The sequence below is a fragment of the Sciurus carolinensis genome, chromosome X (genome assembly GCF_902686445.1).
Source record: "Sciurus carolinensis chromosome X, mSciCar1.2, whole genome shotgun sequence".
Taxonomy (NCBI): domain Eukaryota; kingdom Metazoa; phylum Chordata; class Mammalia; order Rodentia; family Sciuridae; genus Sciurus; species Sciurus carolinensis.
In genome coordinates this window covers 88564592-88580941 of record NC_062232.1, presented here as the reverse complement: position 1 = coordinate 88580941, position 16350 = coordinate 88564592, and the positions used below count along the sequence as shown (strand labels likewise).

At 34.5% G+C, this 16350-nt stretch overlaps 1 protein-coding gene across 8 annotated transcripts in view; it reads left to right on the top strand.

Annotated features, from left to right (window-relative positions):
- Rbm41 (RNA binding motif protein 41) overlaps positions 1 to 14776 on the top strand; it is a 68258-nt gene extending 53482 nt beyond the window's left edge. For 3 of the 8 annotated variants that reach the window (XM_047535787.1, XM_047535786.1, XM_047535788.1), the window contains 2 exons: positions 2241 to 2388; positions 4355 to 9915. In XM_047535787.1, coding sequence (XP_047391743.1) covers positions 2241 to 2388; positions 4355 to 4521 — 315 coding nt within the window. In that variant the 3' untranslated portion in view covers positions 4522 to 9915. Of the gene's footprint in view, positions 1 to 2240; positions 2389 to 4354; positions 9916 to 10033; positions 10360 to 14574 lie in introns of those variants that run through there. The other 5 variants (XR_007106397.1, XR_007106395.1, XR_007106398.1 and 2 more) reach the window with 5 other exon arrangements.
- The last annotated feature ends 1574 nt before the right edge of the window (positions 14777 to 16350 follow it).

Here is a 16350-nt window from a genome sequence, read left to right as displayed (position 1 = left end):
TTTTCCCTCAGCTCTCCCTCTTTGGGGTTCATTTTTGCTTAGTTTATTTTGCTTTGGTTTTTTTAAAGATCTTTATTTATTTTATGTGCTGCTGAGGATCAAACCCAGTGCCTCACACATGGGAGGCAAGTGCTGTACTACTGAGCCCCAGCCCCAGCCTTTGCTTTGGTTTCATAGTGACATGATTTGATTCCTTTCTCATTTTCTTCTGTATTTATTATAGACATAATATCCTGTTTTAGCAGCTTAAATTCAATCACATAAAATAGCTCTTTTCTTCTCTTAGATTTTTAAAATAGTATCCCACTTCTAATTGATAGAATATTTTGTATTATTTCTCTGAGGGTATTAGTTACAATTTTTTGAAGTTTTTTTCTCCCTCTGTGGTGTCTGATTTTCCCCATTTTCTTAATTTCCTTTTCTTTTTGTTCTGTTCTCTGTCTTTCACATTAGAGGTTTTCCCTCAGATGCCTGATAATCCATGCTTATATCTATGAATAAGGACTAAAAAGCTGTTTGGGAGATCCAAGAACGTGAATGGCCCATATAAACTTTGAATTTCGTTTTAAGGTATTCTAGTTGAGAGACTGGGGACATAGCTCAATTGTAGAGTGTTTGGATAGCATTTGCCAGGTCCTGAGTTTGGTCCCTAGCCTGAGAAAAACAATGGTCTGGCTGTGTCATTTGTTAGAGAAATTTTCCATCCCAAGTCAGTAGTTTTACATCTTTCCTCTTGGAGTTTATCAGTTCCCCAGAGGAGTCTGTTCCAAACGTTTTCTTTTTCTTTAATTTGTTCTTTTTACTAATATTTGACAGTAGACCCAATTTTGACATGTTTATACAGACATGGAGTGTATCTTATTCTAAATAGGATCCCAGTCTTGTAGATGTACATGATGTGGAGATTAACTGTGGTGTATTAATATATGTACATAGGAAAGTTATGTCAGATTCATTCCATTGTCTTTCCTATTCCATCACCCCTCCCTTCCCTTCATTCCCTTGTTTGATCCACTGAACATCTGTTCTTCCCCTACCCCCTTGTTGTGTGTTAGCATCCACATATCAGAGAGAACATTTGGCCTTTGTTTTTTGGGATTGGCTTATTTCACTTAGCATGATAGTCTCCAGATCCATCCATTTACTGTCAAATGCATAAAGTCATTCTTCTTTATGGCTGAGTAAAATTCTTTTGTGTATATATACCACATTTTCTTTATTCATTCATCTGTTGAAGGGCATCAAGGTTGGTTCTGTAGTTTAACTATTGTGAATTGAGCTGCTAAAAACATTGATGAATCTGAGTAACTGTAGTGTGCTGATTTTAAGTCCTTTGGGTATATGCTAAAGAGTGAGACAACTGGATCAAATGGTGGTTCCATTCCTAGTGAGCTTTCCAGAGTGGCTGCACCAATTTGTAGTCCCACCAGCAATGCATAAGTTTCCCTTTTTCCCCACATCATCATCAACATTTTATTGTTACTTGTACTCTTGATAATTCCCCTTGTGATTGGAGTGAGATAGAATCTCAGGGTAGTTTTGATTTGCATTTCTCTAACCAAATATTTCTTGTGAGGGTACTTCAAGCATTCTAGGAGCCAAGTGGCGGGAAAAGACCAGGGAGGACCTGCATTAAGTATGTATTCTTTCTCTTAGTCTCCTTGCTTTCAGAAACAATATTCATATCCTCAGTTATGTTATGGCATTATTCATATTCCAACAATGAACCTGCGGTATTCTACCAGGATCAGCAAATTGCCATTACCCAGTAGCATATTGTAAAGGAAGTATTTAAAGATCAAATTAGTTTTTAAATAGGTTTCAGTGTACCAACTTTATTTTAACCCCATCTCTTCATATCCATTTTCAGAGATAGCTGAAACTGTCAATTTCTGAACTGTTTGAGGATTCTTAAGTAGAGATGTGGATTCTTGGCTTATCCCCCACTGCTGATTTAATATGAAGATTTATGGAGTGTGCTGAGTTGTTTCCTATACATCCAGTTATTTTTCAGTTTCCAGAATACTGTTATCATTGCCTTCTTTCCTTATTCTCCTTACCTTCTTGGTTTGTGTTTGCTTTTTTAAAGTTCCTATAGTTTTAGAAAGTTTTGTGCGGAGAATAAAATTAAATGAATGTGTTCAATTCATAAATTTTATATGAAAATATTTCTAACCATAATGAAAGTGTTGCCTTACCTACCTCATGTGATATTTCTATTGATCCTCAATTTACATTAGGTGTTATACCTGAAGAATCTTAGCCCTCGGGTGACTGAAAGAGATCTTGTGTCATTATTCGCTCGGTTCCAAGAGAAAAAGGGACCTCCAATTCAATTCCAAATGATGACTGGACGAATGAGGGGACAGGCTTTCATCACATTTCCTAGTAAGTAACTTCATCTCGATACTTAACGTTGTAGTATCAGTTCCCTAGAGACTATAACCTCTTGAGATATAGTACTTTTATTTCTTTGGATATAACTCTGTGATTTATCAGCAGCACATGAGAAGTAAGGAAAATATCTTTTTAGTGCTCCTCTATCCTCCTTTCTGTACTTCCTCTCCTCTTTTGGCAGTGTATAACCACCATATCTGTGTCTTCAATTTTCCCAGGATTGGTATTTTCTTCTTACCCTACCAAAATTTATTTTCCTTTTTCTGACAATGATATTTCTAGTTCAAGTTAAAATTATTCATTAAGTAATATATTGATATTCTGATCAGAACACATGTACTTGCCTTATGTCCCATTCCTTTAGGACTAAGTGACTACAAAATAATATACTAATTCATTACTAATTCATAATTAGTGAAGGATGATGCATTCTTCTAAATATTACTTGCATGTTAATACATAGTTTCAGTGTTCTAATCCATGTGCCAGAATAATACAGGAATTTTGATTTCTATGATAACAGTCAAGATGTCTTTTGGGGGAGTGCTAAGTAGAATGTGTACCTTTCATTGTGACTGAACTGTCATCATTTATAAATAGTCTTCTATCCTTTTTATAAGCAAGTAACCTTACACATGAGTACTGCCAGCTCCTTTCTATTTTTTTTCATACAGTTTTTTGTTTTGTTTTGTTTTGTTTTTGGTACTGGGTCACTTTATCACTGAGCTACATCCCCAGCCCTTTTTTTTTTATTTTGAGACAAGGTTTCACTACATTACTGAGGCTGGCTTTGAACCTGCAGTTCTCCCACTGCAGCTTCCCAAGTTGCTGGGATTATAAACATGTTTCACCATTCCCAGTTTCTTTTCACACAATCCCATGCCATCTTTCGTATCTCATTGAAAGTTTATAGATCTTCTGTACCAGTGTTTATCAGTCTTTTCAAGTGTGAGAACCCCTTTAAAATTGAAAAAAAATAATTTCACATTATATGATCCACTAATTAAGAAATATGTAATAAAAGTGCTTACAAACTAAGTACTTTTAATGCACGACTGTTTTACTAATCAGAGCAGCAGATACACTACACATTTGAAAATTTGTAGTACATATATCTGAGACAAAATGTGGTTCGTTCTTAATAGCATTGTCTACATATGGTTCCACAACTCCTGGCCATAATCCATAACTTTCTTATTTATTACATCCAAGCCCCAAGACCCATAAATTGAATATGTGTACTGTACACTACATATTCTCATACCTGAAGCTTCTATATGCTTACAAATCTTAAACTTATTTATCCAAGTATTCCCATAACCACTGACTCAACTGAAAGAAAAATGTAGAAAAACATAGAAAAAACTGGGGGAGAGAAATGGGTTTATATAGGAATAATATTTCTATATATCACTGACATTAACTTAATGTATATCTTTAGTCAATCCAGTTTAGTTAAGGTGTGTATGGTAAGCCCTGGAACAATCACTGAGGAAATAGCTTTTAAAAAAATGAAATATTAAATTTAAATGTCATGTTAGAAAATAATATTAAAGGCAAAAAGAGGAAAGGAGAAACAAACAAAAGTTTTGGTTTTCATAATACCTATAATCTGTATCAAAGATAAAGGCTTATGTGTAATTAGGTATAGCTTTTGTACTACTTTAGCACACTGCCTGTATTCATATTTCTTTACCTGTGTTTGATTCAGAATACACCCGCAAACATCTATTTGAAAAAAAAAAACCTATTTGAGTTTTATTGTCATTATTGTTAGACATTAATTTAGTCTTGCTGAGTTATACAAATTTGAGGTTTGTGTAAAGTTGATAAAATCAAATGATATTACCTTATAGCCTATAGTTTAACACTAAAGCAAAACAATCTAAACTAGACTTGGAATAAAATTGAATTATTAAGCTCTATGTAAATTGATTTTTTTTTCTTTTTCTTTTAGATGAGGAGATAGCACATCAAGCATTGCATCTAGTAAATGGATATAAACTGCATGGGAAAATATTGGTGATAGAGTTTGGAAAGAATAAAAAACAACAGTCAGATCTCCAGGCTACTTCTCCCATATCATGTACTACACCTAGTAGTACAGAAATCAGTGGTAGCTAGGGAAAATATATATATAGTGGGTCCTGGATAATATTTCTTGCATTAGAATCTTGGATTATAGATTTGCATATACATAGAAATTTGTTTGGAGTTGAAGAGTATAAATTAACTGAGAGAAGAAAACAGTAATTAGGACAATGCCTTTCAGCTTTCAGAGAGAATTAGTAGAAAACATTTTTTAAAATTAGAGACTCCCTAGGACAGAAAATATCCTGAGTATTAAGAGTAATATACAAAGAGTATTATTTTTATGATAAATTTCATAGAATTTTTCCTGAGGATTTTATAAAATCTCTATCATTTTCTGATGTTTTTAATATTTACCCCTAGAGATAACATTCTTTCCAGGACTGCCTCCTTTATACAAAACTTTAAACCTGATTAAACTTTGAAATATTTATTTACTAGAGTCTACTTTTCCCTAATTTTATCCACCTAGTAAACAATAGAACAGGCCCCCCAGGCCTCAGATCAACAAACACTGTTGGGTCAGAATTGTCAGCAGTAAAAGTAGGTAGTTTCATAATACATACAACATAATACAGTCATAATACAGTCAACATGCTTAATGAATTCTTCCTCACTAAGTTATCAGAGTCTTCCAAAAGCTATATATTTTTTCTAATGAAATCTTTTTAAACCAAAATATTGGTGTTTTCATGGCCATTTAAGCTAGATACAATTGAGCAATCTTTGACTTCACCACAATAAACATTAAGTGTCTAGTACTTGTTAAATACAAGGTTTATGCATTTTAGAACAGGAATATACTAGCAAAGAATTCTAAGGGGATATGGAAATAGAGAGTTCTCTGGAGGAGAAGTAGTCTGTCTCAAATCCCCTAGTTGTTTGTTTATTGTTGCTGAATAATAGAAAGACAATGGGGCTTTGAGGAAGTAGTACTAACTTGGGGATCAAACCTGTGAACCTCACAGCCACACTTAACACCTTGTACTTGGCAAGTCACTTTATGAGCCTCAGTATTCTCATCTATAAAGTGAGGATAATAATGCTTCTTACCTCATTTGGGTTGTGGGCATTAAGTGAGATATTTCTATCTAAGGTGAAGAACAGAAATAAAACAGAATGGATAAAATTGAAGAGAGTATAGGCCTTGTGAGACACCATAAGCACTCCCAACATACAGGTAATGGGAGTGCCAGAAGAAAAGAGAATGAAAGAAGGAGAAAAACACTCCAAGAAATAATAACTGTAAGTGCTTCAAATTTGTTGAGAAACATTAATTTACACATTGCAGAGCCTCAGAAAACCCCAAGTAGGATAAACAAAACAAAACTACAGATACATCCTAATGAAAATACCAAAATCCAGAGACAGAAAATCTTGAGAGTAGCACAAAGAAAATGAACTATCACTTATCAGGGAACCCCAGTAAGATTAACAACTGACTTCTCAACAGAAACATTGCTGGTGGCAATCAGATAACATATTCAAAGTACTCAAAGGAAGTAACTCTTGACCAGAATCCTGTATACAACAAAACTATTTTTTAAAAATGAAGGTGAAATAAAATATGCACTTGTAACAGAAACCAGAGAATTTGTTACAGGCAAACCTCATAGAAAATATTAAAGGAAGTTCTTCAGGCTGAAAGCAAGTGTACTCAGACTTTATTTGAATATGCAAACAAATTAAAAGATCATCAACAAAGGTAAATATGTAATTATAAAAGGCAATCTAAATCTATTTTTCCTTTATTAATTTTAAAATAGTGGTATAAAGCAGCATGTGTATAGTTGCATTGTTTTGTTTTTAGCATAAAACATATAATATGTTTTCCAATAACAGAACAAATAAGGCAGATGGAAATAATGCTGTGTTTTATTGAAGAAAAGACTCGATGGTAGCTCAAATCCACAGGAACAAATTAAAAAACAAGGAGAAAAAAAAAGGTAGTATAAAAAAGCTGTAAATAGACTTGCTTTTCTTCTGTCAACTTTGTTAAAAGACATAAAATTATGTTAAGTAATGATTATAATGTATTATGGGGTTTATAATGTGAAAATAATACATAGGACTATCATACCACAAAAACTGGGGGAGAGAAATGGGTTTATATAGGAATAATATTTCTATATATCACTGACATTAACTTAATGTATATCTTTAGTCAATACGGTTTAGTTAAAGTATGTATGGTAAGCCCTGGAACAACCACTGAGGAAATAGCTTTTAAAAAAATGAAATATTAAATTTAAATGTCATATTAGAAAATAATATAAAAGGCAAAAAGAGGAAAGGAGAAACAAACAAAAGTTGAAACAGATAGAAAACAAACAGTAAAATGACTTTCATAAGTCCACCCATACCAATAGTAGCATTAAATGTGAATGGTTTAAACAGTCTAAACAAGAAGTGAAGATTGTCGCACTAGGGGAAAAAAGCAAATTCAACACTTTGTTGTTTATCAGAGACACTAAGAATTTGTACAGAAAACTGTGCAACTCACAAATATGTGGAAACTAGTCATGCTTTTAAATGACCAATAGGTCAAAGAAGAAAACAATGGAGAAATATCAATGAAACCAGACCAAAAGTTAGTTTAATAAGAAGATCAAGAAAACTGACAAAACTTATGCTAGATTTATCAGGAAATAAAGGACTTAAATTACTAGAATCAAAAATGAAGGAGAAAATTTTAGAAATAAAAATATTGGAAAACAATCATGCAAGCAGCAACCATAAGAAAGTATAGTGGCTATACAAATATTCAGCAAAATGGACTTTAAAACAAAAAATGTAACTAGAGGTAGAGTTATATTTAATAATGATGAAAGTTTCACTCCTTCAGGAAGATGTAACAGTTATATTGTACCTAAGAACAGAACTCAAAAATACATGAAACAAAAACTGAGATAAATGGGAGAAAGATATCTACAAAAAAGTTGGAGTATTTAATAACCCCATTTTCAATTAGAAGAACTTGATAGATGATCATCAAGGAAGTAGAAGACTTGAACAACATGATAAGCCAAATAGATCTAAAGGACATCTATAGAACATTCTACATTCTACAACAGCATCACAATACATGGTCTTCTCAGATGCATATGAATCATTTTAGGATAGATCATAAACCATAAAACAAGTCTTAATAAATACAAGTGGACTAAAATCATGTAAAGTATGTTCTCTGATCACGTGGAATAGAGTCAGAAACCAGTAACAGACAACTGTGAAATTTATAATTATGTGGAAATTAGGCACACTTTAATAACCAATAGTTAAAAGAAAAAATCACAAGGGAAATTAGAAAATCCTTTAAGATGAATGGAAATGAAGACAACATTCCAAAACTTATGGGATGCAGCTTAAGCAATGCTTAGAGAGAAATACATAGGTATAGACCTAGTTAAAGAGAAAAAAATCACATAAAAAAACCTTTCTTTATACCTTAAGACCCCAGGAAAAGAAGAGCAAACTAAATATAGAACAAACAAGGTGGAAACATAAAAATTTAGATGAAAAGTAAACCACATTGATGACAGAAAACAGTACAGAAAAATCAATGAAACCAAATCAAAAGTTAGTTCAGTAAAAAAAGATCAAAACTGGCAAACCTTTTGCTACATGTATCAGGAGATAAAGGAGAATCAAATTACTAGAATCAAAACTGAAGGAGAAAATATTACTACTGACTTTGTAGAAATAAAAAAGGATTATGAAGGAATTCTATGAACAAATACATGTCAATAAGTTAACCTAGATGAAATGGACAAATATATAGAAAACCACAAATTACCAAAACCAACTCAAAAAGGAAAATCTGAACTGCCCTAATAACAATTAAATAGGTTAAATGAGTAAGGAAAAAAAATATCCACAATGAAAAGCTCAGATTCAAATTGCTTTTTAGATGAATACTGCCAAAACTTTAAAGAAGAATTAATACAATTTCCTCAGTATACTCATCCAAACAGTAGAAGAGCAGGGAGCACTTCTGACACATGCAGGACCCCTGAGAATGTGTTCAGTAAAGGAAACCAGTCACCAATGACTTATATTTATATGAAGTGTCCAGAATTGGCAAATATATAGTGACAGAGGATTAGTGGTGTTTTTGAGTTGAGGTGGGAGGGAAGAAATGGAAATGGCTAGGGATTAAAGCTCAAGTATATGAGGTTTCTTTAGAGGTTGATTAAAATGTTCCAAAATTGTGTTGATTATAGCACAACATTATGAATTATACTGAAAACTATGACCTATGTACTTTAAGTGGGTTAGTTATATGTGAACTATATCTCAATACAGCTGTCACAAAAATAGGAAGTTGGATATCACCCAAATATCCATCAGTAGGAAAATGTGTAAATAACATGGCACATACACTTAATGTAATACTATGCAGCCATTTAGATATTGGACTATATCTATGAATATATTCTGACCTATGCTCATATCCAAGATTTTGTATTAAGTTAAAAAGTTAGATGCAGAAATATGCATAGTGTTAATACAATTTTAAGCTAAAGTATTTATATATATGGTATATGTATATATAGATATTTCAAAATTAATTTAGGAAAAGGCTGGGAAATATATATACCAAATTGAAACCTTTGGGAAATAAAATTGGATAGTGAAAATAGGTTTCAGTTCGTAAAATTTTTGAAATGATGTGATTTGAACTGTTTTTACTTCTTTCAGTATTTTTAAATTAAAATTAAATACTCTTGCAATTACTTGGCTTCCAGCATATTTGTCAGACCCATTATGAAGATATCATCTGACTTTACTCAGGACAAACTTCTATTCCTCTGATAGACTGTTCACTTAGAATTAACTCTCCAATTTTAAATATAATTTAAGTGATAGGTAATAAGTTATCCTGGTATAGCCTCTTGCACATGTAACCCAGGAACTTACTTCTCAGCTGAACTTTCTGAAAGGATCTGCTTCCTGTTGGGTGAAAAATCTCACCTCTGCTTGTTACTAGACCACAGCCTATTAACAGTGGAGGAAAGTAAATCTGGAGGATATATTTCAACTGGTGCATCAATACAGAAACTAATATATCCAGACAAAGAAATTCTATGCAGCAATAAAAACTAGTGAATCATACATGCAACAACTTGGAATGAATCTTCAATGCATTTTGCTAAGTAGAATAATCCAAACTCAAAAGGCTACTACTGTTTGATTTCATTTGAACATTTTCCGGAAAAGCAAAATAAATAGGGATAGAGAAAAATATCAGTGGGTATCAGGGGACAAAGATATAGTACTCCTTAACTATAAAGTGGTAACAATAATGGAGATTTCCTGTATCTTGATTGTAGTTGAGTGTGTGCATTTGTCAAAATTTAGAATTGTATGCCAAAAGAATGAGTTGCTGTATGTAAATTTTTAAATAAATGTATTTATAATGGAGGAAAAAAAGTTTGGAGAAACAGTCATTTCCATTAACTAGTCTACCTATTCTGAGGTCTTTGATTATTGTTGAAAAGGTAAAGCCACTTTGCTACTATTCCTTTTTTTTTTCTGCCCACAGGTGAACAGAACTCACGTAGAAACATCTGTGTACACGTGCATACAAAATTCCACCATTTAAAAAAAATTCAAAAGAAATACTGAAATCTACCAGTTATCAAAAGGAGCTAATAAATGTATAAATGTTTTAGTACATTACTCACCACTTAATGGCTAAGGATACATTCCAAGACCCCTGGTGAATGTGTGAAACTGGATCGTTTCAAACCCTGTGTGTCCTGTTTTTCCCTGTATGCCCTGCAGCATTGTCACAGAGTACCAGAGTTAATTTTCCTTCTGTTTTATGCCCTGGTGCCTCTGTTGCATCACTACTTCTGCACTATGGGTCATTATTAAGTTTGTTTGTGGTGAACATTTTAATGTTTACATTTTTACATAAAACCATCAAATTACATCCTAAATATATACAATTTTAATTGTCAACTTAGTACCATACCTCAATAAAGCTGAAAAAATATATAACAAAAATTGTTACAAGATACAATGACATTATCATTGATGAAATAATCCATCAAGAAGTATGTATGCATATAACAACCAAGCTCCAAAATACATGAAGCAAAAGTTGACAGAATTGCATTCTCCAGGGAGGCAGAACAAGATTGTAATTGAATAGGATTTCCAGTGATGATCCTTCCACAGGAACACCAAGTTGAACAGGTATTCACATACCAGACTACCTTTGCAAGAGTTGAGGAAGAACATAGTGCCCGATTGGGGTATAATAAGAAGAAAATACATCCAAAAAGACAGGAAGGAGTTGCCCATTTCAACTCTTAGCAGCATAGACAAGGTATCTCTTATTTGGGGGAGAGAAGGAATAAGCCCAGGCTTAGACTTGAAACCCAGTACCAGGCAAAGCCTGTGATCCCTACCCCAGGTCACAGACTCAGCTACTGGATCTGTTAGCTATGCAGCCAAGTGACTACCTCTACCACCCTTGCCCCAACCTTGGGCAGCAGAGAAGGGAGCAAAACTTCACCTACTAGGGAGCAGTGCACAAATGCTAACAAGACTTTGCCTTGGAGTTCAGTGCCAGGCTGACTGTATTGAGATCCAGCACCAGAGAGAAAACTAAGGTCCCTACATTCAGGCCAGAGCTCACAGATGGAGCGTCTAGACCTGCCCCAGTACGAGGCAGAGACATGTATATGGGTGAGACAGACTGGAGTTTTGACCTGCATCATTGCCACATTTAGAGTAGGCCTGAGGTACACATCCCCCAGACTGAAGGCCCCTGTTTCTGTGAGACAAGTGCAGCTTAGTACCATACTTGGTGACCAAGGGATTGTCACCAAAACCCTTTCTCCAACCTTAGGCAGCATAGCGATTCCCAGGCCACTGCTTACACATGGAGTTCTAGACCTGCACACTGGTGGTTCAGCCGTGTGTTTTGGCCTCTATCACTGCCAACTGTGGGTACACCCCTGAGACTGTAGGTACTTGCAGCTGTGAGACTCAGGAACTACCCAGTTTAACATTGGCCTTGGTGGCCAAAGGACTGCCTTTACCAACATTACCCCAAACTTGGGCAGCAAAGTGTGGAGCAAGACCCCATTCACTGGGGTAAGGATAGGGTAGTAAACTCAGGACTTCATCTTGGAACTTACTGCTGGGCTGATGGAACCTAATACTGGTAAGATCTTAATGGCCTCACCCCAGGCCAGTGCCCATGGATGAAATGTCTGGAATAGCCAGGGTCAAGTGGGGACATGTGGCCTCAGTCTATCAGACTTCTGACCAGCATCACCTGTGACTATAGTGGTGTTGGGACATGACTCTACCTCAGCAGTTAGCAACCCATAATAGTTTGGACTTTGGTCCCACTTTGTCTACAGCTAGTATCAGTAGACTGTGGACTCAGTTTGACACAGTGCTGTGGTGTTCATGGTCACAGTTGAGACAGAACACCAGAACTAGTCTCTCCACAGTAATTGTGCCCAGAGCCAGGTGGAATTCCACAATTCCTGACCACAACCAATTACTGTGGACAAGGTGTTTGAGCCTACCCCAGTTCCCAGGAGAGGCTTTTGAGGAAACACCCTTTTTAGGTGCTCCAGCAAATTAATGCTGATTAACAACTGCAGATTGGAAACAAACCTGGTCTTCCATCGCCCTCTAGTGCTGAAAGAAATAACACACCAACAGTGGACTTGAGGCAGACCTGGAGTTTGTGTGACATCTAGTGCTAATATAGTGGAAGTGATTACAGACACAGAGAAAATAAGCAGACCCCTTGAATTTTTGGAAAGACAGCCAGAAAGCAAGCCAGATTTTGAAGACTGGAATAAACACCTAATCCTTCAATGTCCAGATGATGTTACACAACAAGAAACATCAAGAAGTTTCAGAGAGGGGCTGGGGTTGTGTCTCAGTGGTAGATCACTCAGCACAGGTGAGGTCTTGGGTTCAATCCTCAGCACCACACAAAAATAAAGGTATGTGTTCACCTACACTAAAAATATATGCGTATTTTTAAAAAAAGAAGTTTCAGGAACCCATGATTTCCTAATAATAAAAACAAGATACTAGAAACTGACCAATAGTAAGCAGTATGGAGAAATTCTTGGTAGTAAGTTGAAAACAGCTGTTTTAAGGTAAGTTGATTAGCTTCAAGAGAACACACAGAAATGATTCAATAACAGAGAAACTTTAAAAAAATTTTTTTAGTTGTCAATGGACCTTTATTTTTTGTTTATTTTATTTATATGTGGTGCTGAAGATCGAACACAGGGCCTCACACATGCCAGGCAAGGGCTTTACCACTGAACCACAACCCTAGCCCCTAATAGAGAAACATAATAGAGAGATTGAGGCAATTAAAAGAATTATATAGTAATCTTTAGGCTGAAAAATAGACTAAGTAAAATTAAACACACAATAGCAGGCATCAGTGGTGGAATTAATCAACCAGAAGAGAGAATTAGTGAGCTCAAAGACAGACTACTTATTAATACAAAAAAGGAGAGACAAAAACACAGTTGGAGGAGAAAAGAGAATGAAAAGGAATGGTTTATGGGAATTTCACAATAGCATTTAAAGAGCAAATATTTGGATATTGGGGTTCAAGAAGGACTTGAAAATGCCCAAGGAATAGAAAGCTTATTCAAAGAAATAATAACAGAAAATTTCCCAAACCTGGAGAAGGATACAAATATCCAGGTATAGGAACGTCAAAGGCCATCAGTTACATTTATCTCTATTCCAAGACATCTTACAATCAAACTCTCACAGGGGAAAGAGGAAGAGAAAGATTCTCAAATCAGTGAGATTTTCAAAATACTGAAAAAGAATTCCAACCAAGAGTTCTGAACATAAAAAGCTATCCTTTAGAAATAAAGGAGACAAAGACATTTGTAAACAAAAGGTGACTGAATGTGTCCACCAGACCTGTCCTGCAAGAAGTTCTAAAGAGAATTTTTCTAATTGAAAGAAAGAGATGTTAGTAAGAAGAAAACAGGAAATTATAAAACTCACTGGTAGGGGGAAACACACACACGAAATCATAATGCTTTAATTTTGTCAGTATGGTACATAAACATTTCATGTCTTTAGTATGAAGACTAAAAAAATCCTTTAAACAATCATAGCTACATTTATGTGTTGAGAGGCAATGTAGAAAGATGTAAAATGGGATATCGAAAATTTAAGATGAGAGGTGGAATGGAGTTCAAGCATTCATTGCAGCACTACTAGTACGTGATAGCCAAAATATGGAGTCAACTAAGACGTATATCAACTGATGAATGGATAAAGAAAATGTCACATATATAGAGAGTGGAATATTAGTCATCCATAAAAAGGACAAAATCCTGTTATTTACAGCAACATGGTTAGAACTAGAGGGCATTATGGTAAGTGAATAAGTCAAGAACAGAAAGATAACATATTTCATTTTCTCAATCACATATGAAAACTAATGTTGACTTCATATAACTATAGAGAGTAGAATTTTTATAAATTTCAGGTGCCTTATTTGTTTGGTTTGTATGTCTATAATAAGGAAATTATCTGTGAATAATTATCTGTGAATTATTTCTTCTTTTATATTCCTATACCTTTTATTTATTGTTTTGTTGTACTGTTCCTATTCAGTACTGAATAAAATTGTTGAGAGTGGCCATCCTCATCTCAATTCCCATACCAGAGGGACAGCTTTCAACATTTTACCATTAAGTATAATGTTCATTATAGTTTTTTATGTTATGAAAGTAAGAAAATTCCCTCCTATTCTTAATTTAGAGACCTTTTTAAACAGGTACTGCTGTTGTCCATGGGAAAGACTCTTTCATAGCTGAACTATTTTAAATCCAGAAAGAAGAAACTCTGCAAATTCTACAGTTAGTTATGTAGAGGCTGGGGATTTTAACACTTCTTTTTTGCTGGAAACTCTTTGGTAGAAAAAAATCAGAAATTGTGGGTGTGCATTATTAGAGGCATTATTGTAATTGGGCCTGTGGGTCCCAGAATCCTTTGGGGAAAAACACTTGAAAGATTTCATTACCAGCAAAACTGCACTAAGAACAATACTATTTCTTTCAGGTTGAAGGAAAATGGTATTATATTGAAGAACATAACCTGCAGGAAGGAATGAAGAGCATCAGAAAGGGTATATGTGTGGATAAAGATAAAAGATTGTCCTTTAAAGTTACACAAGGGGCTGGAGTTGTGGCTTAGTGGTAGAGTGCTCATCTAGCATGGGTGAGGCCCTGGGTTCGAACCTCAGCAACACATAAAGGTATTGTGTCCACTGACAACTAAAGCAAAAGATTTTTAAAAAATAAAGTTACAATTATAACAAGGCATTGACGTGGAGTTATATGTAGACGTGAGTACACTTCATTTAGTTGTCATGTCTCCTTAGGTCTACTGTCATCTTTCCCTTGTGTTTCATGACTTTGACAGTAGAAGTAATGTGTCCTCTTTACATCATATTGAGAGTACATGTTATCAACATGACTTATCACTGCATCCTTATTTCAATTGACCTTAAATTTGTAATTTTGCACTTCATAATTATTGCAAAATATAGGACGGTAAAGGTTTAATTATCTGCCCTTATCATTTTGTGCTATTGTTTCATTTCTACGGTGTTTTCTACAACCCTCAAACTCCAGTCTAATCATGATAACAATAGCTGATAAACACAAATTAAGGGACATTCTACAAATGACCTGACCTGTACTCAAAAAATCTTTCCTGTAAATCAAAAATTTTGCCAAAATGAGTTTATTCAAAAATTGTAATATCATTGTGGGGGGAAAGAACAAAAGAAGGAATGAATCAGGAAAAGAAAAGAAACAATAAATAATCAGGTTAAAAAGTAAATTAAAATTTTTCCATTCCAAATTTTCTGTTTATACAATTCCAGGTTTTTCTATGCATCTAGGCATATTCAAATATACATATTTTACAGAGAAGGAATAATATATCTTATAACTTGTTTTTTCACTTGATATATGATTGCTATATTTTCATTAATTCACACATTCAGTCAGAAAATATATAGTGCCTGGTAAGTATTCAGGAGGAAAGAGCATGAGAATGTAACCTTACCAGCATTTTCTTGTTTGTTCTTTTTATATATACATGACAGTAGAATGTATTTTGGCATATTATACAAACTTGGAGTGTAACTTATTCTAATTAAGATCCTATTCTTGCGGTTGTACATGATGTGGAGTTACACTGGTCATGTATTCAAATACAAGGCAAGGAATGTTATGTCTTATTAATTCTACTGTCCTTTATATTCCCCTGCTTCCTTTCATTCCCCTTTGTCTAATGCAATGGACTTCTATTCTTCCCCTCCCCACCCTCCCTTGTTGTGGGTTAAACTAGGTATCCTTCAGTAGAAGAATGGATAAAGAAAATGTGATATATATATATATACACACACACACACACACACACACACACACACACAATCCCTTGTTTACTCAACCATAAAGAAGAATGAAATTGTGGAATTTGCTGGTAAATGGGTGGAACTGGAAAAAATTATACGAAGTGAAATAAGCCAGTCCCAAAACACCAAACACAGAATATTCTCTCTGATATGTCTGTACTAGCATTTCTTAAAGTTATTATTCTGATGGGACTCTAAATTTTTTAAAGACTGAGTCTTTGCTTAGTGAGGGATGTTCAGACATTACTGGATGTGCACAGATTCTTTGGGTATGAAAACACTTCTACAACCCAAACCTTAGTCATTTCACATGAAAACTTAATCTGACTGTTCACCTTTTGGTGGTGAAAACAATTTAGCCTCTTGTGAACCATAAGCAATGAAGAACTAAAGGTATTCACAGACAGTTC